Raw genomic sequence first — 25201 nt, forward strand, 5'->3', positions numbered from 1 at the left:
AAAGGAAGCCAGGTCCCGATTTCAGAGGTGATTGGGGCAAACAAACAATATCTAAGACAGGGATATAGGGCTGTCGTATGCGCCCCTGTACACACCCCTGTGCACTGCTGCAGCTGAGTAAACTATCTGGTCTAAGGCAAATGTTATTTATTAAAAAAGGCTCCATCCACCATCTCAGAGTGAGATACAAAAGCATGAACAGCACCATGGGGCGGCACTCACTGGACTGCTGGGACTGCAACATTACAATCCAAACCAACTGCTTGCCTAAGGCATTTATTGCTGTTTTTTTTTATGTTTCATATGTCAAGACAGGTACACTTTAAAGGGAATCCAATGGCTGTTCCATGCTGTTTGGCCCAGGAGCAGTATGTTTGCTAACATAGTAAGCTTAGGAATGAAAAGAATTCCTGGAATCAGCCTTAAAGGGGTATTCAAGGAAAAAATTACTTTTGAAAAGTAGGAGATTGTGTGTGTGTGTGGGGGGGGGGGGGGGGTCTGACCTCTGTACTGATCTCCGTATCGGGCCCCGACTTCTGTATTTTGAATAGAGCCGCGGGTATGGCACCACTGCGATCTCCTTCTTTTCCTCTATCCTGTGGATAGGGGAAAAGTAAATTTTTCCCAGAATACCCCTTTAAGGTTAGCATGATCTACACATGGAGCTTTCATACTGCAGACACACTTTTGCACTATAATAATAGGCCATATAAGATTTGTATATTTCTTTCCAGAAGTGAGAAAAGTAATTAACACCTAATAAAAAAATTATATATATCCCCTAAAAAAGTAAGCCAAATATCTTAATAAATCGAAGAAAAATTAGCGATGATGAGGAATTAATGAGACTTCCTTTTAGTTAGGTCTCCGTCTCATTAACTGAAATATTGGCAATGTATTCCCAGATGTATCAAGCAGCACTTCCTGTCTAACTATCCCTCAGGCTAAAGGTCACCATGTTAGGAACTTGTAATTTTTTGGTTTAAGAAAATGCTTTGTGTGTGACCTTTAATACAAATCAATTAGTTGTTTCTTTTACAGATAATCACTGTCAAGCTGAGCGATGAACGTGTGATCCAGGAGCGATTCTCTACACCTCCGGAATCTTTGATTAGTCAGGTTTAAAAAGGGAAATCCTCTATGTGTTGCTGATAAGAGACAAATGCTGCTAGATGTTCTGTTTTTATTTTCTGATTGTAATCTTTTATTTCACGTGTACGTCATTATGGGGGCAGCCATCTTGCCTTAGCTTCTGCCATGCTCTGATGTCCCCGGTAGAGTTTTCTAGGAATGCTCTGTGACCTGTACAGAGGTCACTGTACAGGGAGTGTGAGCAGATGACCTATCGGGAACTGCCTAATCCAATTATAGGCACTGTTCACACTACAGAATCAGCACCGAAATTCCACTCGGAACCCCTCGCCCGCGGACTACATGCCAAACCCCGACATGTCAATCCTTTGAGCATAGAGGCGCAGAGAGTGGAGGCACGCGAGGCCTCCCATTGAAAGAGATAGAAGGCTGGATTTGGCGTGGAGTCCACGGGCAAGGGTTCTGAGCGGAATATCGGTGCCGATTCCATAGTGTGAACGGGCCCTTATCTGTTTACTTATGTCACTGTTTATTCTTATCCTGACTGTGAGGAGGATGCTAAAACATTTTCTCCACAGAGCAGTAAATGTCAAATATTATTAGGCTTAGTGGCCAAATTGAACTTGCAAGATTTGAGGATTTAGTTAGTAAAAAAAAAAAACATATGTTTAACATAAAAACATGATTTAAAAAATATAAACTTTTTATTGACATATTCTCTTTAAAGCTAATGCACAAGGGCACGGTCAGGGTTCTGTCCTACAGTGGGCCATCTTATCTGTTTGGAGTCTATTCTCTAATCTTCCCTATTTTTGTCTATCCAGCCCACCATGATAACTTCATGATAACAGCCAATGTGCAGAGTGAAATATGGTATCCAGTGTAGATGATCAGGTAAAACTTTAAAATGTTTTATTCCAATACTCATTTAAGCATACAGAGGGCTTAAAAATTTGTGTCTCAGGTAACACATAGCATCCTTAGTCGTACTAAAGGGTGCCAGTGGCGTCGCCACTATGAAGGCAAACCAGGCAACTGCTATGGGGCCTGGGCGGGAAAAGGGGCCTGCAGGCCCATGCCACTCCCTCCCCGACAAAGTGTTGTATACCTTTATAGTACACCACTGACAGCCTCTTTGTATAGGCAGGAGAGTTTTTATGTGTATGCCTTGGTATAAGGGTCTTAAAAAAAAGTATTAGGTTGCTGTCCATTTTGCTTCTACACAGTGAAAATTCCCCCTTTGTACCTTACATACAATGCCCACTATGTGCCCCACAGTAATTGCCTCTTCTCTGTGCCCCAACAAAGTAATAAGACCCACTTCTTGCCATCCATAGTTATAATCCCACTTTGTGCCTCTAAAATAATAAGTCCCATTTGTACCCCACAAAGTACATGTACCCCCTGTAGTTTACTCCTACAAACTTGTTACTACGTTACTGATCTCTCTCTATACATATTGAGGCTATGTTCACACTGCATATGAGCCCGGACGCATTTCATACGCCGCCATACATGTGCGGCTGAAACTTCAGGCGTGGGAAAAATAGACATGCGGCCGGATGCGTACGAACTGAGAACATAAGCCCGTAGTACAGTTATGCTTCCCTAGCTTGTTTCGAAGCGATCTGAGGCAGGTCATTTACTTGAAAATCTTCGCCCAGCCCCGTAAACCACACAGAACCTTTTGGATCGAAAAATCAAGTTCAATTTGGCTGAAATAAGAACTTCGTACGGGACCGCATGGAAATCCACGGCCGTGAGTTTCAACATTTCCGTCCTCAAACAATGGTCTTGTTCATTTTTCACGGCGCCGTATACGATCCGGCTGTAAGCTCATACGTAGTGTGCATTGTGCGGGCGTATATTGTATACTTTCAACCGAACGAATCAACCTCAAAACCACGTGCGTATATTTGTGCACAACAGCCGGACTCATACGCAGTGTGAACATAGCCATACAGTGTATATATATATATATATATATATATATAGCATCTTCATATGGGAGATTCCTGTATTACACCCCATAAACATTCCTGCTGCCACCCAGTGTCGGACTGGCCCACCAGAAGACCGGAGAATCCTCCGGTGGGCCCCAGCTTTAGAACCTGCTCTAACACTGACAAATCGTTTCTCACTGGTTCTTCATTGGTGGGCCCCCAGGATCATTTTCTCTGGTGGGCCCCAGATACCCCGGTCCGAGACTACTGCCACCGCCACCGGAACTTGTTTTTTATGCCGATCAGCGTTTAGACGAAGAGATAAATTGTTTTTGAGGTCACTTTAAGATGGCTTAAGGCCATCTTACACGCTAGGATGAATCTGTGAAAGACTTTAGACGAAGTGATCTGTGAATTTTTAGCGAGCAACCAACGACAATTTGAGGACATGTTGAAAGATCACAATGAACGATTTATGGCTCGTCGCTTGATCATTAACTCCATTAACACGAGTGTTATCGTGCAGATTTGAATGATAATCGCTTAATGTAAAAGGACCATAAGAAAGCTGTTAGGGCCAAGAGACACATGGTTCCCTTCATATATCCACCTGTTCTTTCAAAACATAGAAATATTATTTTATTCCATTGTACAAAGATTCAAAGAGGCTTTCCCAAACTCCTAAAGTTCACATTCTGTAACTCCCCCTCCCATACCTGATCCTGATTGGGACTCAGCTTCCAGGTGTCACTCAACCAGTGATGGAAGAGAGTGGAGGGATTCCAGCTTGCAGCTATTCAGGAGGGTGGAGAAGCCTCTTTGGCTCTTTTGTACCAGAGAATAAAAGCACAGGTGGATATATGAAAGGTACAGTACATTGTGTCTCCTTGACCAAACAGATATGTAACAGTGTCAGCAGTTTAGAATGTTAATTGCATCTGACTGTCTGACTGACAGTCACTTAAACCCCTTCACGTCAGCATTATGTAGATATACGTTCCTGACTGAGGGGCTGTTGATGAGTGCGGGACCGCTTCAGTGACAGCGGTCCTGCACACATCAGTGTACGAGGATCCCATCATAATGACAGGCAGCTGCAATCCTGCAGCTGCCTGTCATGAACCCTTTAAACGCTGCGATCTACAGCGATTGCGATGTTTAAGGTACTCAGTGAAAGGACAGGCTCCTGTCATTGAGTAACAGGGACCTAAGGGGGTCCCAATCGCTTGTACTACATCTTGGTTCAAAACATGCAGTTTCTAAATTAGACTATTTTTATAACAAAAGCTATACCCTGGATAATGTCAAAGAGCATCTACATTTAAATCTGTGTTAATGCAAATTGTATTTTGGTTTTGAATACACATTGAACAATGTAAGGAAAATGACTTGCAGGATACAAAGAATTCAAAATCTATAAGCACAAAATGGCATCTACATTCACAAAGAAGGCTGAGAAAGACTATTCTTTCTTCTATAATGGCACATTAGTCATAATAAAACTTTTAGAATCTGTAAAAAAAATTGTAAAACTAGAAAAACAAAAGAATTAACTAAACATATTATTTTAATTATTATACATCTACTGTACTTAAGAAAGAAAGGGATAGATGTTTGTTCTAAAAATAAAAAAAGTAATTTTGCCCTAACAATAGGTTAGAGGAATCTTACCTGCTGAGAGCCCCTACTAGCGCCCTGGACGCTGAGGAGGAAGGTATGTGTGTAACCTTCTTCCTCTGTGCCGTTCCTGCAATATTAATTGGGAAAAACTCTGCCCCAGAGCACCCATAGGAGTACTGCTGCCTCATTCGACCCACCCCTACTAATCATTATCAATGGAGGGGGCGGGCCAGATGATGCGGAGTGGAGTTTACCTTACTAACAGTGCGGGACCGACTGTGAGAAGGAAGGTAACAAATACCTTCCTCCTCAGCGTCCCCGGAGCTATAGAGGGCTATCAGCAGGTTAGATTCGTCTAACCTGCTGATAGTTCCCCTTTAAATGTAGTTTCTGGCCTAGCCTTTTATGTACAGTACATGTAAATCAAGATCAAGTAATATGGAATCAGGCCAGGGAGTATGATAAAAAAAGGAAATTACACAGTGGTCCAGCAACCCCACTGCTTCCAGACCAAGCCATCTAAAGACAGCATACCTGATTCGCTCTCCGGCTGCATCTGAGGCTCCAGTAAGTCCTGCGCAGCCACTCAGTGACCGCGGCGGGGACATGCACTAATTGGCTGAGCGGGACCTACAGGGACCAGGAGCCTCAGATGCAGCTGGAGTGCGGACCAAAAGGCTTAAAAAAAACTGTCTTTCTGTAGGGAAACAGTGATCCCTGTACTGAACCCAGCCCACTGTCCCTGCCTACTGTACTTTGACGACCTTTAATCTAATCTGCAGCCCCTAACTGGGCAACGTTCCTTAGGTGCAGGGCCTATCTGGGGTAAAGAAAAGGCGACAGTCTGAGTCAAAGAACCAGCTTGGTATGGATAAGCCACAAAATGCTGAACAAGGAAAGTCCAATAACAAGCCAGGGGCAGAACCAAGAGAGCAAAAGCAGGAACCAAGGTCCAAAAACCAGGATCAGGGGACATAGGGGAAAAAAACCAAGGTCGGGAATGCAGCTGTCAATAGGGAGTGCCAGACCACTTATGTTTGACCTGGAACACTAAAGTCCATGTTAGGCCTGGCTGACCTAAAACACTCCCTGGCTGTAAATGGTTGCCTGGTCTCCGCTTGTGATAGTCGGGCAACCATGGCAATGGACTCCTGTCTCCCTCCCTGAAGTCTCAGTGGCTTGTGGGTATGGTCAGATGACAAAATAACCAATATGAACATAATGCAAATAATAGGTAATAGGTCAGGCACAGGGAGAACTCCCTAATAGACCACATATGATGAGCACAGCCAGCAGATAGTCTCAGTATTAATACATATAGCCCTATAATGGAAGATAATGCAAATAATGGAGAATTTACACTAGAGATCAAAGAAACTTTTAAGCACTACAATCCATGCACACAAATTCTAACATAGATTCTAGTTCTTACATTAAAGCGACTCTGTACCCACAATCTGACCTGGGGGGGGGGGGGGCTAAACCACTCGTACCTTCAGATAGCTGCTTTTAATCCAAGATCTGTCCTGGGGTCCGTTCAGCAGGTAATGCAGTTATTGTCCTAAAAAACAACTTTTAAACTTGCAGCCCTGAGCCCAACGGGGGTATCTGTGCCCTAACTTTGCACCACCCCTCCGTCCCTCCTCCCCACCCTCTTTATCATTAGGAATGTCACTGGAACATTTTCTCCTGTTTGAACATTGCACAGGTGCCTTAACGATCCAGCCCATGATCACACAGCTGACAAATAGGAGACAATCTGCCTGGAACATTCCTAATGATGAGGAAGGCAGGGAGGAGGGACAGCGAGGGTGTGCCAGCCTAATGCATAGACATTCTAGGCCCCGGCTGTTGGACACAGGGGTGCCAGTTTAAAAGTTGTTTTTTAGGACAATAACTGCATCACCTGCCGAACGGACCCCAGGACCGATCTTGGATTAAAAGCAGCTATCCGAAGGGACAAGTGTTTTGGGGGGGTCAGATTGTGGGTACAAAGTCGCTTTAAAGGGGAACAACATCATCCCCCACACACACAGCGTCATCTGGCCAGCCCGCTCCACTGTCCATCAATGGATCGGCCCGGCCGGGAGTTTCTATGAGGGGCGTCGCCGTGCTCCCGGACAAAGATTATGTGGGACCAGCGCCCAAGAGGAAGGTAAGACAGGAAGGAGGAAGGTTCCTCCTCATGGTCCCAGGCGCTATAATAGCAGGATAGTAGGCTAGATTTGTCTAACTTTCTGATAGTTCCCCTTTAATTTGCTATTACCTACCATAATAGGGCTATATGTATCAATACTGAGATGAAATACTTACTGTGGGCATCAGTATATGACTATATTAATAGTCTATTAGGGAATTCTCCCTGTGTCTGACCTATTATGCATAATTGTACATTATATTGAAATTGGTTTTGTGCATTTGATGCCTTTGTAGTACTCTTTTTGTTGGTATAATACACAGTCAAAAGTCTCCGGACACCCTTTTATGTTAGAAACTGAAGGGAAAATGACATCTGAATACCAAAGATATTGAGGAGAGGGGCTCTATCTTTTGGGCTATGTCCAGAACATGGCAGCCACCTGGTAAACTCCAATATTGGTTCAAGGGCACATTTTTCCAATGGGAAATTGGTCATGTAGTATATTAAAGAAGGCCAGAATTGTCCCAGAAATCAGATTTGCAACATCTTTTGTGGTTCAAACATTATCAACACAGAGGGGGACATTTATGAAAGGTACGCCAGAGGAATACGCCAGGGAGAAGGTGCAGATTCGCCCCTTCTCCCTGGCACCGCCTCCCCAATGGGCGGGCTGGCGGAGCTTGGGGGGGTGATAAAGCGGGGAGGAGGCGTGGCCTCCTCCTGCGCCTCATTTATCATGATTTACGCCTGCTCACAGGCATAAATCATGACTCAAATCAACACCTACTGAAAGCAGGTGTAGATTTGGTACGCCGGGCGCAGATTCGTGCACCCAGCCGTCCGGATTCACTAAGAGGCGTACGCCTCTTAGCGATTCCTGCCTGGAAAAACGGGGCAGGGCTTAATATAAGACCAGCGTACTTGTATGCCGGTCTTGGTAAATCCTCCCCAGAAAGCTGAAAAATCAACAGCTCTGTGTTCAGCACCAGGAACAACACATTGAACATCTAAAATAGCTGTGCATCACAGGGAATGTTCCCAGTTGTTGTTTATTTATGTAATGTAAAGTAAATGTAAATATATCACATAACATTATGGCTCAAATGTCTCTTTAGGGCTTAATGTGAATATATTTTAGTCTTTTCAATATTTTATCCCAATACACATTTTTTTGAGGCATCGCTGTTTCAGGAATGGACAGTAACTTCTGATGTAAACAAATGGAGATGTCTTTTTGTGGCTTTTTTGGAAACAGGTTGATCGAAAAATTTGACTTCGATGTTTCCATCGCTGAAAGCTTCCCTTCTGGTTTCTTCACTGGTTGTATTGTCTCTTATTTTTTGTTGTGTTAAAGTAATACCCGAATGTCTGGGTCTCCTTAAAGGAGAAGACGGGTCCTTCAGGAAACAAAAGCATATAGCCGAGAGGAAATTTTTTTTAAAGTTTTCGTTCATGAAAGCATAGACGATAGGATTGCAGATTGAATTAAAAAACCCAATCGTCTGTACTGCGGCAAATATTGTCTTTATCGTGACGTCATCATACTCATTTTCAAAATTGCCTAAAAGAGAAACACACGACGGTATTAATAAAGTTTTACATGTTTACATTTTAAGGGCATGTTTACATGGCGAAAAACACCGGCCGCTCTGTGACCCGGCTGGGTCACAGAATGGCCGTTGTCAGAGAAGCGCATCATTCCGCATCCCGATTCGCAGCTGCACACAATGGAGCTTGCTGCCGGAGCCGCACGCTCCATTGTGTGAACTGAGAATTTCTCTGCGGCCACTATTCAATGAATAGCGGCCGCAGAAAACTGACTTGTCAGTTTGTTAGTGCGGCCAGATGGATGGATTTCATTCATTCAAATGCAACATGTGTTTTGCATAAATCACGGCCGTTGTTGCAATTTGCAACAACAGCCATGATTTATGTAAAACATACATTGTGTGAACATGGCCTAAAACTGTGTGATGTAAGGAACATTATATCATATTGTTCAAAATATAATTGTGTTGTAAGACTTTGGAGAAAGTAAATCAATTATGGCTGAACCGTACAATGTGTAATCACCATTGAGGGACCTTGTGAAGGCAATTACCCTATGGCAAGGCGAGCTGAAATGAGGTACTTTGTCACATTCAGATTAGTATGTGCATTTAGTTAGATAATCATCCAGAAACAATATATGATAAAAAGTGTATGTAAATGTAGTCTATAAAGGAGACAACATTGATGTGTTGTTCAAGGCAATGACCAGATGGAACAGTACTATCTCTGAGATTGCTTATCATGAAGATGAATGACTGGTATACCCATCATGCAGTCATTAAGGGGGTATAGAGAGGGCTCACGATGTGACCCTTTTCTATACCCATCGGCTCCTGGCTGCTACTAGGAGTGAGAAGCTGCCACCAATAGCTGGCACGGAGCATTCCCTTCATGCTGGCTTTTAAACTATTAAAATGCTGCTGCCAAAACTGTCAGCGGCTGGTACATTGGTGGTCTGGTGGCCCGATCGCCTACCTGCCTCAAGATTGTGAGAGCCAATCCAATTTTAGTACAGTCCAAGGCCTTTGGGGTGCCTTACACCTGGGATTGCTTCGGCCAGGCGGGAGCAATAGAGTGCCAATTTGATGGATCAATGCAGTACATATGTACTGCATTGATCCCTATGAGCAATTAGTGAACTGTTCATGAGTGACTACACCAAAGTGTTAAAAAAAAGTTAAAGGAGAAGTCCGGCCAAAATTAATTTTTGATATGTTGTTACTTATGAAAAGTTATACAAATTTCTAATGTACATTAATTATGGGAAATGCACATATAGGGCTATTTCCCTTAATTTAGTAGATTAGGAAGTGTTAGAATTCTCTCAGATCCAGTGACGTCACGACCAAAGGTGTAATTCCTATGGAGTGTCCAGCAGAGGGCGCTCTATATATAGAAGTCTATGGGACTTTATTGTGTCTATAGATGTCTATGTAAAGTAATGTAATGTAGTGTAGTGTACAGTATGCTTTATTGAATGAATACATCTATGGAATACTTTGGGGAGCAAGGGTACTTGCTCCCCAAAGTATTGCATAAATGTATTCATTCAATATATTAGGATATCACAGTAAGCCTAATATATTGAATGAATATATTTATGCAATATTTTGGGGAGCAAGTACCCTTGCTCCCCAAAGTATTCCATAGATGTATTCATTCAATAAAGCATACTGTACACTACACTATATTACATTACTTTACATAGACATCTATAGACACAATAAAGTCCCATAGACTTCTATATATAGAGCGCCCTCTGCTGGACACTCCATAGGAATTACACCTTTGGTCGTCACTGGATCTGAGAGAATTCTAACACTTCCTGATCTACTAAATTAAGGGAAATAGCCCTATATGTGCATTTCCCATAATTAATGTACATTAGAAATTTGTATAACTTTTAACATATCAAAAATTAATTTGGCCGGACTTCTCCTTTAATATATATATAAAAAAATAATAATAACATGTTAAATGTTCAAATACCCCCCCCCCCCTTTTCCCTATTTTTAAATAAAAATATAAAACACAAAAACATTTAGTATCACCTCATGCAAAATCACCCACGATTCCCAATGGCAAGCGGCGTAAGCGCAAAAAGCCAGGCAGTTCAAAACTGCAGATTTGTTTGGTCAAATTACATCCAGAATATGTTGTTTTTAGAGATGAGCGAACCTGGAGCATGCTCGACTCGAACCGAACCTGAACTTTCAGCATTTGATTAGCGGTGGCTGCTGAAGTTGGATAAAGCCCAAGTTCAGCAGCCCCAGCTAATCAAATACCAAACGTTCGGGTTCGGATCGTCTCGAACCCGAACCCGGTTCGCTCATCTCTAGTTGTTTTCTTTTCAGTCTGACACGCTGCTCTCTGCTGCCACCCTTGTTTGAGACAGGAACAGCCCAAAGCAGGTGCAAACCCCTATAGAAAACCTCTCCTGCTCTGGACAGTTCCTGTCTCGGACAGAGGTGGCAGCAGAGAGCACTGTGTCAGACTGGAAATAAAAACAACATTTCCTGCAGGACATACAGCAGCTGATAAGCATGGGAAGATTTGAGATTTTTAAATAGAAGTAAATTACAAATCTTTAGAACTTTCTGAAACCAGTTGATTTGAAAGAAAAAGATTTTTACTGTAGTTCCCCTTTAATGAAACAAATAAAAAGTTGGGCCATTTCATTAACTTTTACCACACTTTTTTCCTTACAATCCAGTAAAGACTTAACAAGAGCTTCATGGTATGATTGTCCAACAACGCAACACAATTATAACGGTCAAACTTGCAGGATACTTAGGTGGAGAGAAACAGTTGGAGGTTCGGAATTACAAAAACAAAGCTGCTTGTTTCCACACTCGGACAGCACCCTGGCACCTGTTATTTTTACAATTGTGTTTTGATACATTGAAATTAATTAAACATGTATTTTATTTTATTTATTTTTAATTTTCAGAGTCATAACTGTATCCTAATATAAAACTAACAGGTCAACATCACAGCGGACAAGCATCGAACCAAAGAAGTCTGCCACATCACTAGTGTACTGAACACAAGTTTTTTTTTTCTTGCTGGAAAAACTGAATACATTGCTGTTTTTAATAGTTACATCATGCAGAGATATTATTGTATTACACTACTGTCATAGCAAACTGGCATACTGTGTTCCCATGTTGTATTGTTATTTTGTACAAAAGCGTCGCTTAAAAAGCAAGTCAACGTTTTAACCACAGCTGAGTCATCTTCTGTGCGGTGAATCTTTCAGGCAGCGTCTACAAGGACTTTGAAACTGCGGATGAATATTTTATAGATGTCATAAACTTATTTATTTGTAACTAGCACATTTTTGTTTAGTTTTTTCTCTTTATAATGTTTATATATTTTTTTTTATATCCTATAAAACATAATTGGTTGTTGTTGTTTTGTTTGTTACTTTATAATATTTAGATTTATTTTTTTTATATCCTATAAAACATAATTGGTTGTTGTTGTTTTGTTTGTTACTTTATAATATTTAGATTTATTTTTTTTATATCCTATAAAACATAATTGGTTGTTGTTGTTTTGTTTGTTACTTTATAATATTTATATTTATTTTTTTATATACTATAAAACATAATTGGCTGTTTATTATTTAATGTTGTTGTTCATTCAGTATATGAATATTTACTGTTAGGCTGTTACTTACTGTATTCTATCATCATGTGCACGACGTGAAATGGTGCCCAGCAGACTGCAAAAAGGACGACCACTGTTACCATCATTATGATAGCTCGCTTCTTCTTCCTAGATGGATGTAATTTCTGTTAATTGAGGTAATTGATCACGCAGTATCTAGTATAGGCAATTCACCAATGCTGCATGTTCAGATAAGCATTTTAAAAACATTGACAAGACAAGCTTTTCTTTCATACCATGCTAGACATGTTATCTTTTGACAGTGGTGGGAAATGAATGGCTGGTAGCTTTGCTCCCTCATCAGAAAAATGCTTACACTTGTGTTTTGTTTCATTAAAAGGGTTGTCCAGCTTTGTAAAATTGATGGCCTTTTTCAGAAAAAGTCATCAATATTAGAAAGTCAGGGGTCAAGCATGCGGTCACCAATCTTTTCCAAGCTAGATAATATCTTTAAAGCTAGTAGAAGGAGAGGGACGGCACTCTGTGGGTTGGTGGTGCTAGTAGTGGGGAAACTAGCAATATGTAGAAAAAATCTTGGCACTCACCAATAATTTTCATTATATTATTCAATGCAGATGCATCAGTAGTTACAATCAGTATGCATTTTGGACAGGCATGAAGCTGATGAAGGCCATGCCTAGCTAAAATGCATATTGATTGTAACTATTGATGCATCTGTGTTGAATAAATTAAAGAACATTATAGGTGAGTGCCGGGATTTTCCCTACAAATCCCTTCAAAGGAGAAGTCCGGATAAAAATTTTATTAAAGAATTGTATTGCCCCCCAAAAGTTATACAAACCACCAATATACACTTATTACGGGAAATGCTTATAAAGCGTTTTTTCCCTGCACTTACTACTGCATCAAGGCTTCACTTCCTGGATAACATGGTGATGTCACTTCCTGGATAACATGGTGATGTCACTTCCTGGATAACATGGTGATGTCACAACCCGACTCCCAGAGCTGTGCAGGCTGTGGCTGCTGGAGAGGATGATGGCAGGGGGATGCTCAGTGTCCCTCCAGTGCCCTGTGTCCCTCAGTGTCCCCCTACCATCATCCTCTCCAGCAGCCACAGCCCGCACAGCTCTGGGAGTCGGGTCGTGACAACACCATGTTATCCAGGAAGTGACATCACCATGTTATCCAGGAAGTGACATCACCATGTTTATCCAGGAAGGACATCATCATGTTATCCCGGAAGTGGCATTACCATGTTATCCAGGAAGTGAAGCCTTGATGCAGTAGTAAGTGCATGGAAAAAGCACTTTATAAGCATTTCACGTAATAAGTGTATATTGTTGATTTGGAGAACTTTTGGGGGGCAATACAATACTTTATTAAAAATGTTGCCGGACTTCTCCTTTAAAAGTGAATGCACCATTAGGAAAGGCAATTTTTTTCATTACCCAGTTGTTGTCATTGTCAGTGAGGATACCGGTGGCACAGTCCTTTTTTCAAAACCGGTTCCCGAGATCTGCATCGCCCTCTTCAGTGTGACAATATCCCCTCCCCTTGGTGACGCGGCCTTGTTCATTCTAGTGGAGACACATCACCGAGAGGAGGGGATATCGTCACACTGGGGGCATAGAACCTGGCCAGCACTTAAGAACAAAATGGTGTCGAGTGTGGGAAACGGGCAGCGCTTTGAAAAAAGGGCTGTGTCACCGAGATCCCCATGCCAGCGACGATCGGGTAATATAAATTAAATAAAAAAATTAAAAAGCCTCCTCTAATGGTACAATTGCTTTAATTTACATATACAGCAATATTTGTGTAAATTAATTTTGTTATGTAATTTTGTAAATGTAATTCTAGTTTAAAATGAATGTACCCTCAGGTACATTGCAGTGTTTTTTTTACCTTAATGGATCGGCACTGAGGACTGAGGAGTCCTTTGTTTGAATTGCCTCCTGGTTCCTGTGCTTTGCATCAGTCTTTTTGTGAGCACCGTCCCACCCGGAGCACTGGGGGCAAGCCCACCAGGCCCCAGTGTCACTATCTTTCCTCCCCTCTGTGATGCGATTCCATTGATTCTAATGGAGCCATGTCACAAAGGGGAGGGGTTTCGTCAGATGGGGGGCTGGCAGGCTTGCCCCCAGTGCTCCAGGGTGGGACGGTGCTCACGAAAAGACTGCCACCGGGTACGGAAACCAGGAGGTGATTAAAAAAATAAGGACCGCAGCACCGGCATCCCTGCGCCAATGCCGATCCATCCAAAAAAAGCACTGCAATGTACCTGATGGTACATTCACTTTAAGTCATAAAAGTTAATGCATACACTGACCTGGATATTTTTGACATTTCATTTCCATGTATAGTTTGCAAAACTGAGGCATCTCCAACTCGTTTCTTAATCCAGAGTTCATAACCAATTTTACTGTAGAGCAGAAGCATCAATGTTAGTGGAAGGAGGAACAGGATCACTAGAATAAAGGTTGTGTAGACTTTCTGGTGGACGTGGCTGGCCCATTTCTCCAGGCAGCATACATAATGTTTTTCATACAAAAAGTCATATTTAATCTGAAACATAACAAGGTAAACCACGTTAGAGTCCTGAGTCCTGTTTAACCTTGAACATGATGTGAATTAACTGAGTTTTTTAAAGGGAACCTGTCACCCAGGATTCCAACGCTGAGCCCGACTGACCTCCCCGGTGCAGCCCCGGATACTTACCCTTTGCTGCAAGTCCCGCTCCTGGACCCGGTCAGGGGACAGGAAGTATTGACGCCGGAAGGTGAACGCGCGCTGTATGCAAATTATATTAGATGAGTCCGATGCCCATAGAGAATGACTGGAGCCGTTATTCTCTATGGACGTCGGACTCATCACTGGAGCTGGCAGGCATGGCTGCCGATGGCGATATCTCCGTCCCTGGACCGGCTCCAGAAGTGGGACTTGCAGGAAAAGGTAAGTATCCGGGGCTGCACCGGGGGGGTCGGGCGGGCTCAGCGTTGGAATGCCGGGTGACAGGTTCCCTTTAAGTCAACACTGGCGTAACAAATGCCCCTCTTCTGTTATGTCTGTTAAAGTGTACCTCTTGTTCCATAATTTTCTTCCTCTAAATTCCCCATTTAATACTTAGGGGTTTGAGTCCTCACAGATCTTTCCACAATATTTTAATTGAACTACTTACCTCTGTTAGATCACATCAAATCGGTCATTACTTCAAATAATAGATCACAGTTGTCCTGGTTCAGTAGGATAAATACACTTCCCCTCTTACTTATACTTATCCGCATTCTGCTAATGTTATGGGGCACTTATTGTTTGGAAGACAAGGAGGCCCGTTGATGGGGATCGCAAGCTCATACATTTTTCCTAAAATATCATGTTTATTATTTTTACATGATGCAGGAGGGTCTTGTATACTTGCCCCTCAATGTAAATCAGAAACAGGAAAACACATCTGCTTGTAACATAGTGTGTCTCAGCCTTAGAGGCAGGTATGTTATTGCTTGCCTCACTGGTACTGCAATTTCCAGTAGCGGGGTGCAGTTCTGTATCGTATGTGATGTGGTATCCAGGTTGTTATACTGTAGGCCTCGCCACAAGCCAAGACCCAGTATTAAGCTTCGGAGTCTTTATACACCTTATCACCACAAGTTAAACTTCTCCTCACACGGCTCTTACCATATACAAACAAAGGTTTTTGAAATATGCTAGTAAATTTTTACCAGGAGCTCTTTACTCCATACTGTACTAGAAGTGATCTCCTTGTCTCTCTGGCCTGAACTTCCCTCTCTCTTCCTATCTGTAGAGAGGCTGGACTATATTGTTCGAATTGCGTGTCAAACGGCTAACAAGAAATCGTTTATCGTTCGTGCCGACACCAAAATCATCATTATCCATACGCTGTGATTCCATATTTGTTCACTAATCGTTCAGTGTTATTCCACATCATTCCTTCATTTGCTGGGATTATATGGAGGAAACAATTGCAGTAACAATTGTAACTTATGACTATTGTTCTGTGTAATATGGTAAACGATTTCAGGTTAACTATAAACAATCTCGTTTGTGATCGTTAATTGTTAGAAATCGTTTTGTCTGATAGGACCCTAAGGTAAGCTGTGCCTCCCTTCCTGAGATAATTCTGCTGTGTGTCTTTATAGCCTTTTACACAGATTCACATTTTCAGTATCATATTACATGCATTAAACAGTACCAATCAATATGAACTATTAGGGTAGTTTCACGCGGACTGTATTGCAGCAGATTCGATGGGGTGGTTCCGCAGCAGATTTGATCTAAATAACTGAACACAGCATCAAATCTGCTGCGGATCCTGCACGAGTGAACGCACCCTCATAAATGTCAAAGGCCCATACGACGTATGACAACCAACCAAAGACTTTGTAAGACTCCTCAGTAGGACACTGCTAAATATTTCAGGTAACTTAAAAAAATTAAAAAAAGGATTCGTAGATGATGTATATTATATAAATGAACATTGCCTTTCTCATCACTTTCTTATCACAGGGAAGAATCTCAAGTTATATAAAAATGTGTCAGATACATTTCTGATTCTGCATGGTAAGCTGCTATAATACCAGGGATGAGTCTAGATTTTATTTTGCCTAAGGTAAATTATATAATGATACCGCACACTTGTCAAACTGGAGATGGGAAAGTGCAGAGAATTGACTGTATATCTGCAAAACACACTCTCCGCAGTATATGAAGGACTCCTATTTTAACAAAGTTCTCATCTTTCCTAATAGATAATAAAATTTTGCATATTAAATCGTGTCATTTAGGTCCCAATAAAAACGAAGTGAAATGAAGCAAATGTAATTTGTAAGTCATACATCTAAATGGGGCTTGTAAAAATCCATACACCTAATGCAAAATCAACCCCCTTCACAAATTTTATTTACAGTATATTGATAGAAATGTCTACAGTAAATCTGCCAAGTGTGAACATACCCTTAGAAAGAAGATCTTGAAATATGAGTATTACCTCTAGTTGTTGCACGTGCCACAGTGGAACACCAACTAGAGCTGCTGTTAGCCACACGATACCTGGAATAAAGAGAGATTTATATTCTTTTAAAATTATTATATGGATGATGTAAACATTTGTTTCAAACATTTATTAAAAATAATAATAATTAAATATATATATATATATATATATATATATATATATAAAAACAATCCGAGGACAGCATCTCCTTATAAAGTGCTTATTGCTTTATTGTGCCAGTTTGCAAAGAAAGTGCAACGTTTCAGCTCTATGAGCCTTGATGCTTGACAAAGGCTCATAGAGCTGAAACGTTGCACTTTCTTTGCAAACTGGCACAATAAAGCAATAAGCACTTTATAAGGAGATGCTGTCCTCGGATTGTTTTTCTGGAATACGATTGGGGTGAAGGACCGAACCCCGTGAGGACTGTGCACCCTGCACTGTGTAACCGCGGACCCAACCACTACTATATATATATATATATATATATATATATATATATATATATATACATACACACACACACAATATAGTTTTGGCAACAAACTAATAAAACACAGCAATCACTGAGCTCAAGGAGATCAGTGAAAAAATTCCAATGAAGTACTCAATCATGAGTCTCCACTGATGCCCCAAAAATTTGAATATGCAAAAAAGGAGTCCGTGGAGCCTCGGTTGCAAGTCTCAAAACACGGGAATAGCCAGATATCTCTAGCCTGTTGCCACGGGGCGCCTCCATGATGGGGAGAGCACCACACCACCCTGATAGGTAGCCCCTTAAGTCCCACCCGGTTGCGCGTTTTGGAACATAAATAGGGAAACACCAGGGTGGCCCCTTTTGTGTCAAAGTCTAACTCAAGGTGCGAGTTATGTGACATGACAAGGACTTGCAAAGGCTGGCTTCCATCCACAGACAGCTGTTTCGGGGTATTTGCCCCTCGTCAGTGTGGAGCAGGATTCTGGCTAGTTGGGGCAATGACAAATCAACCAACAGAACATTGTAATCACTGAACTCAAGGAGATCAGTGAAAAAAATTCCAATGAAGAACTCAATCAAGGGTCTCCACTGATGCCCACAAAAATTTGAATAAAAGGAGTCCGTGGAGCCTCGGTTACTCCTATCTGGAGGCATCCTGTGGCAACAGACTAGGGATATCTGGCTATTCCCGTGTTTTCAGACTCACAACCGAGGCTCCACGGACTCCTTTTTTGCACAACAAACTAATAAGCCTAACTGAATTTTCATGCAACTAAAGCCAATTCAGTGAAACTTCCATCTTTAAATCTCCGCAGGGCATGTATCTTGATTTCTCACGGCTGTAAAAAAAAATCCCAAATGACACAAGTTCATGCCTTATGGATGTGGTGGAAACCGCATGTTTCTTTCCCAATAGCCGCACAAATTTGCATTCGCTAAGCACGAATGTGGAAATAGCCTCACAAAACTTGAGCAGAACTGCCGTACAACTGTACTGGGTAAGGCTAAGTCCACGCTCGAGTCAGAGGCTCCTTTTGGGGTCACGGTGGTCATTTAGCACTGGCAAACAGAGCCAAATGGAACTCAACAGCCCATTGGGTCCATAGTGTTCTCCATTCGTGCCTATCTTTGTCATTTTCCTAGAGTCTAACAAGACAAAAAAAAAAGCACAGCATAAAGTTTTTGTCCAGTGATTTCACCTAACTGAGCCATGGTCACATGCTCCTCCGTGTCGGCCATCTTATGGACAGACTAATCACAGAGCAGGACAGCACAGCCTGGAGGAGGGGAGTCTGATTTCCACTCTATGAGGCACACAGGGAGCCGCTGTCAGTAAGAAATGTGAATAAACTTACTTACTAGTCACAAAACAATTTTACTCTAAAGTGGCCAACCCCTTTAATAATATATGTTTTACTCGGTGTGACCGCACCCTTACTATGCACTGTAAGGTTAGGACTGAGATTTATGCTTTTAGAAATTATTAGACAAACTGTATTTTATAAACTGTCAATGAACTGTTTAAAACAGCAACAGGTGGATGGAAAAACCAATACACACAGCACCTGCCCGGACTATCTATCATTTGTAATCATTGATAGATACATTTACATTACATTGCTTACCTAGCATTGTAAACGCTCTTCTATTAGTGTACTGCCATTTCATTTTTAGAGGATGTATGATTCCCTGATGTCTTTCTACGGCAATGCATGTCATTGTGAGGATCTCTGTGACAATGGCTGTAGACTGGACAAATGGGACCACTTTGCACGCAAAAGCACCTGTGAAATTATAACATAGGACACAATGAAGTTTAATGTAAGTGTACTACTCTATATAAACATACTATAGACAGGAATCAAATGTTGTGAAATAATTCAAGTCTAAAGTAAAATAAAAGAAAGAATAATACAATGGCTGATATTTACATGGACAGACTGGGGTTGGTTTTTGAACCACAGCCCGGTTCCCACCTATGGCATAGTTCTATTCCCGGGCACTGGAGGCAAGCTGGCCCGCCCCGATTGGGGGAAACCTCTCCTCTCTATGACAAAGCTCCAATGATTCTTATGGAGCCACGTCATAGAGAAGTGGGGGTGTACCGGTGGTACATTTGCTTTAAGCTGGAATCCCAGACAGGTCAATACCCACAGTTTCTAATACTTTTGAAGAAAAAGGACTTAACTGTACTCTCACAACAATATGCACTATAACCCCACTACTTACTAGGCGTTATGTTTATTAGTTGACCTCTGTCACATCAACATTTTGTCAAAAAGATATTCACTAGATAGATATTTCTCTCTATGATGGAAAATTGCCATGTGTAATGTCTTCAGTATACCTCTCACTCAATAATTACTTTTGAAACTAGAGTCAATATATTTTACACATTATAATTAATTGGGAGGTAGACGCACTTGTTACTTGCTATTGAAGAAGGATCCTCCTAATAATTTCAAGCACAAAAAAAAATTGATGAAGGTTATGAAAATGGAATGGAATGGAAAAAAAAATTATACTTACCTGTAACCTCTTACCTCTAAGTTTATGGTATACCTGCACATTTAGGGAGGCATGTACCAATGTCTTTTCATTACTTATATATTTTTTCCTTACGCATAATGTTTCCGCTGTTTACACCACGTTTGCCTTTTTGCGCTAGGAGGGATGTGGTTTAAGAACTACATTTTATGGGTACAAACCCACTTGACGTATTTGCTGCGTGAATCAGTCTTAAAAATAAGCAGGCAAAACACAGGTTGGCTTTATACAATTGTTCTGCGTTAAAATACGCAATTGCGTATTTTTGAAGCGTGAAGCTTGTTGTTAGCAAAGCATCAGTTGTTAACAACCTGTGCGAAAAACGCATGTAGCTTTACGCTTCAAAAATACGCAATTGCGTATTTTAACACAAAACAATTGTATAAAGCCAACCTGCGTTTTGCCTGCTTATTTTTAAGACTGATTCACGCAGCAAATACGTCAAGTGGGTTTGTACCCTATATGTGATTTATCATATGCGATTTTTAAATTGTTTCCCCCAAAAAATGATCAGCAGTACCCCACTATTATCTTAGCGTATTAGCCAAGCTGTTTTAGGCAAAAAAAATTGCACAAAACTCATCAAGGCATGTGCGCCTAATGATAATTTTCACTCAAGAACTATAAGATTTTGTGCAGACCTTAAAAAGTACCACTCACACAAACAAAAAAGGTCGCACATAAAACATATCTCCCCTTAGGAGGCATTCACATGTCCGTAGATTTTACGGACGTTATGGACAGGGAAGGTAAGTAATAGATTTGTGCCCCACCTGGCATGATGTGTCAATATCATGCCGGCAGCGGGAAACTCTTTGAATTGCTACGGCACTGTGATGATAGTAACATCTGTAAAGGTTGTAAAATGGAGCATGTGTGAGGGCCCCCTTAAAATAAACAACTTTATCAATGTGATATGATCAAGATGTGCTCAAGGAAATGTAGACCTTAACACAACAAACTCAGCAACTCAGATCACAAACGCCTCGACTCGGCATGCACTAACGGTCACTCCCATTTTGATCATTGTCCATTCTGACAGATCACACCCATAAAAAACAAATAAACCAATTTTAAGAACAGCACAAGTCATAAAAAGGGAGCGAGAATGGGATGCAACAATGCTGAGCTGGATCAGCTCTGCATCTTTGTGTCTCCCTCTCAGATCACAGACAGCCCCAGGGACAATCTACAAGTCCTAGAGTCATACGTCATATAAGAGAGAAACATAGGAGGGTTAAAAATCATACTTACCAGTTCCAGAGTATTCCGGCCACTGAGTGACATCACAGACCAACTGCCACTTACAAAGCAGACAGCAGTGGTCTATACAGGGAGCAAAGAGGGCCAAAATACAAAAGTAAGCAATTTTGTAAAAAATTATTTACTTTTACATTTTCTATCATTTAATAAGATTTTGGGTGATGAGGATACCCCTTTAAAATTTATTTTAAAAACTGCTCAGAATACAAACACACACAGAAGAAGAGAGCACAGCAGGTTTCTTTGTATAATAGTGGTTTAAGAAAGTTTGCATAACCAACTTTACCGAGATTTTTTTGGGAAAAATTAAACTCAGATCCTAATCACAAAGGGATGATATGTATGTAATATGATCCATAATACAATAACAAAAGAATGGCTAAAGTAGGCTACATACAGTACTTACACTTATACTCAAGTACAGGCCATTCAATTACAGTGTTCCCACATAGAAGATCAATCAGAAAGAGTCAGATAATGGCCACTTATGCAATGTGAGGGATCTGTTAATAAGTATAAATTAGACTATAATCCTGCTTTGCATGTCTAGCCAAACATTTGTTGTGAGAGCTTGTAGATGGCTAGAATGTAAGCGTATGCCTTTGGAGAAAAGAAATATTACCGTCCTTCATCTTGGTGTATAATTAAAGGGAAAAAAAACTAAAAGTAAATGCTATTGAAAGTCTGTGACCTAAATCAAGCAATAAATACAACTTCTACTAATAAAACTTATTAAATGTTATGTAATCTTGCAGAGTTACAGAAACCGCTTCCTTTCTACCATTTTATTAAACCCGCTTTTTATATCGTTTAGCACCAGATGCAAGAGAGAATACTGTAACTTGCTAGGATTTCTTGTATTTCTTTAAAGGGAATCTGTCACTAGGTTTATGCCGCCTTAATTGAGGGCAGCATAAACTAGTGACAGAAATTCTAAACAGATTGATGTAATATTTAAATCATTCTGTTCAGCCGTTCTCCTAATATGCAGGAGAATTTGATTCTTGCCACACCCCTCCCCTGCCCTTCAGCTGCTGATTGACAGTTAACTGCCTATACACAGCATGGTCGGATAACTGCCAATCAGCAGCTGGTGGGCGGAGTTTTCTGCTTCTCATGAATATCCAGGATTACTGAGCTCATGCACATAATGGAGAGGACTACTTATTGTCCATGTTATTCAGGAGGATATCTCTGAATCAGCTGCACAGAACAATGTAAGCAATACATCATTCTGTTCAGCTTCTCCGCCACTAGTTCATGCTACCCTGAGATAGGACATGGAGACAAAAATTGGTTTCTCACCCCTCCGCTGACATCATGTCCATTTAGTTAACTTTCAGCATACATCTATCCAATTCAGACAATGACGACTCACAGTGTCCATTAGACATTAATTCTTCTTTTATTATATGAAATCATGCAGCAAGACTCACACAGCTCATGCACCACATAACTCAGGGTTATTTTTTACACAACTCAGGGTTGTTGTTTTTTTTTTTTTTTGTTATCATGGAAAACACAGCACTTCCTGTTTCTGACTCAGAAAACAGGAAGTCCTGTGTATCCCAGGCCATCTGAGCACTCACAGAGAGAAGGCAGTCATGTGACTGATGGACACATTGAGCCTACAGGAGCCTGGACCTGGATTTCTCGTAAGTACAGCTTTGTTTTACAGCATGATAACAACAAAATAATGAATGTAAATTGCAAACTTGCCTTATATCACGTCTACTGTTGAATTTTGAAAGTTATATTGACAGTGACACTTTAACATCTATTAACTTGCCATTGCCTATACAGCAGTGCCTTGGATTACGAGCATAATGTGTTCTGGGACCGCGCTTGTAATCCAAATCCACTCTTAAACCAAAGCAAATTTTTCCATAAGAAATCACTGATATGCAGACAATTGGTTCCACACCCCAAAAATAATGATTTTATATTCTGAATAACATGCAGAACAAATGAAACAAACATTCAGAAACAGCAGAATATGTGATATTATAAGTTACTGTACAGTATAGCAATCAGCATGGGGAGTATAATGTATAGTAACTGCATAACCCTGAAAAACAGCAGCAGTTTGTAGATACAGGATGGAGCTGCAGATCCCCATAATACAGGAGCGTAGTACAAGAGGCTAGAATAGACAAACAGGTCTGTGTGGTCACATGACAGCAATGGGGAAGGGGGGGGGGGTTATCATAGACCAATCAGAACTGACTGAGACTGCAAGGAGTATGAAGGAATGAGCAGTACATATGTGGGCACAGTATAGCAGCACTCTCTGTCCGGGTAGAGAGGGGTTACAGCTATGGAGAGATTACCTCCACAGTCCTGTCCCCTGATGTAAGCCCCAGCCTGAAGTGAATCTGCTATGATTTGGAAGGTGAGGGAGACTTCCTGGGTCAGAGTACAGGGCTGTAGACCCCACTATGCAGACCTCACCCCCCCCCCTACTCCCCCTCCCACCCAGTACAGGGAGCTCTTACACCAAAACGCTCTTAAACCAAAACGATCTTAAACCAAGGTACCACTATAATACTTTGCTACAGTTATCAGTACATCTGAGAAGTCCTCTATGTCGTGAGAATGTGTTGTCTTGTACATCCCCATGTTCTCCTGACAGAAGAAGCCCACTTATACTTATATTTATACTGTTACGCCTGTACACTTGTCAGCATTACATCAGGCGCGTTATGTTGGTAGTGGTTTGTGCGGTAGGTTTTCCCTGATACCAGAGAATAACATGATATCACAATAGTACACACACTACAAGTAACATCATGCTTCTATATAGTGTTTCTATATAACAGATACTCACCTCCCAGCCAGTTGGATGAAATATTTTGCAGCATAGTGAACGGGATACAGAAAAAAGCAATAAGCAAGTCGCTTACAGCCAAAGAGCAGATGAAGATATTGGTGACCGTCCTCATGGCTTTGCTTCTGGTCACCACATAGAGAACCAAAGAGTTGCCAAAGAGTGCCAGCACAAATATAAGCACGCATACTGTCACAAAGGCAGCCTTAGTGTGCACAGGGAGCTCTGGGATATAGACAAGTGGCTGCAGCTGGTAAAGCTCAATGAACTGCTCCCGGGTGACATTGTTCTCCCTAAGGAGCCTGTCAATGAGCTCCGGGGTGATATTTAGGGATTGCATTCAGGCGGAGCAGCCTAAGCTCATGCACTCCACTTCTAATAAATGCCACTTCATAGGATCACTCTCTGATATCCAACGTCTTCTCATATCCTTATTGGAGTCTGAAGTGTGCAGAGTTTGTAATAATCCACCATGTATAAGCAGCATAATACCAGATCCAGATTACAAAAAAAAAAAAAGGGGTAAAATCCAAAAGCAGGAACTTTCGTTGCTTAGTATAGATATTTCCTACCATTAGAGTCTGTAAATAATACTAGGAAACAGTGAAGCAGGTAAAGCCCATCCTGAAGTGCAGAGCTGCTGCTCCTGAGTGCTGAGCCTTGCACTGTGGTGGTGCTGGAGGACAGCTCCACTATGTGTATCCACAGGCGGCCAATCACAGCCCAGCACAAGGCTGCAGACTATTCAGTGCCAGAGGCTTGTGCAGCCTGGAGCGCCTAAGGAGCCAGCTGTATCCCCTCTATTATTTGTATAGACTTCATACAGGGCGGCAGCTGATGTAGTGTCTGATCCGGGAAAAAGGTGGATTATTACTCATACATAGTTGATAGCTTGATGTCTAGGAGCAGAGAGGCACGGAGAGTGGAGGCATGTGAGCCCTCGTATTCAAACAGATAGCAGGCAGGATTCAGTACCGAGTCCACGCGCGGGGGTTCGGCATGGAATTTCGGTGCCGATTCCGTCGCGTGAATGGCCACAAAGGCTGGGTTCATACTTCGTTTTTGCAATTAGTTTTTTGGGAAAAACTGATGCATT

At 41.5% G+C, this 25201-nt stretch overlaps 1 protein-coding gene across 1 annotated transcript; it reads right to left on the bottom strand.

The window, feature by feature from the left end:
• Window positions 1–7982: 7982 nt before the first annotated feature.
• QRFPR (pyroglutamylated RFamide peptide receptor) lies at window positions 7983–24445 on the bottom strand. The gene is made up of 6 exons (XM_069976822.1): window positions 24106–24445; window positions 19094–19252; window positions 16985–17046; window positions 14309–14544; window positions 12029–12126; window positions 7983–8356 (listed from the first exon to the last, which is right to left on the bottom strand). The coding sequence occupies exons 1-6, from the start codon at window positions 24443–24445 to the stop codon at window positions 7983–7985; spliced, it is 1269 nt and encodes a 422-aa protein (XP_069832923.1).
• Window positions 24446–25201: the final 756 nt, after the last annotated feature.

The sequence above is a fragment of the Dendropsophus ebraccatus genome, chromosome 7 (assembly GCF_027789765.1).
Source record: "Dendropsophus ebraccatus isolate aDenEbr1 chromosome 7, aDenEbr1.pat, whole genome shotgun sequence".
NCBI classification, from domain to species: domain Eukaryota; kingdom Metazoa; phylum Chordata; class Amphibia; order Anura; family Hylidae; genus Dendropsophus; species Dendropsophus ebraccatus.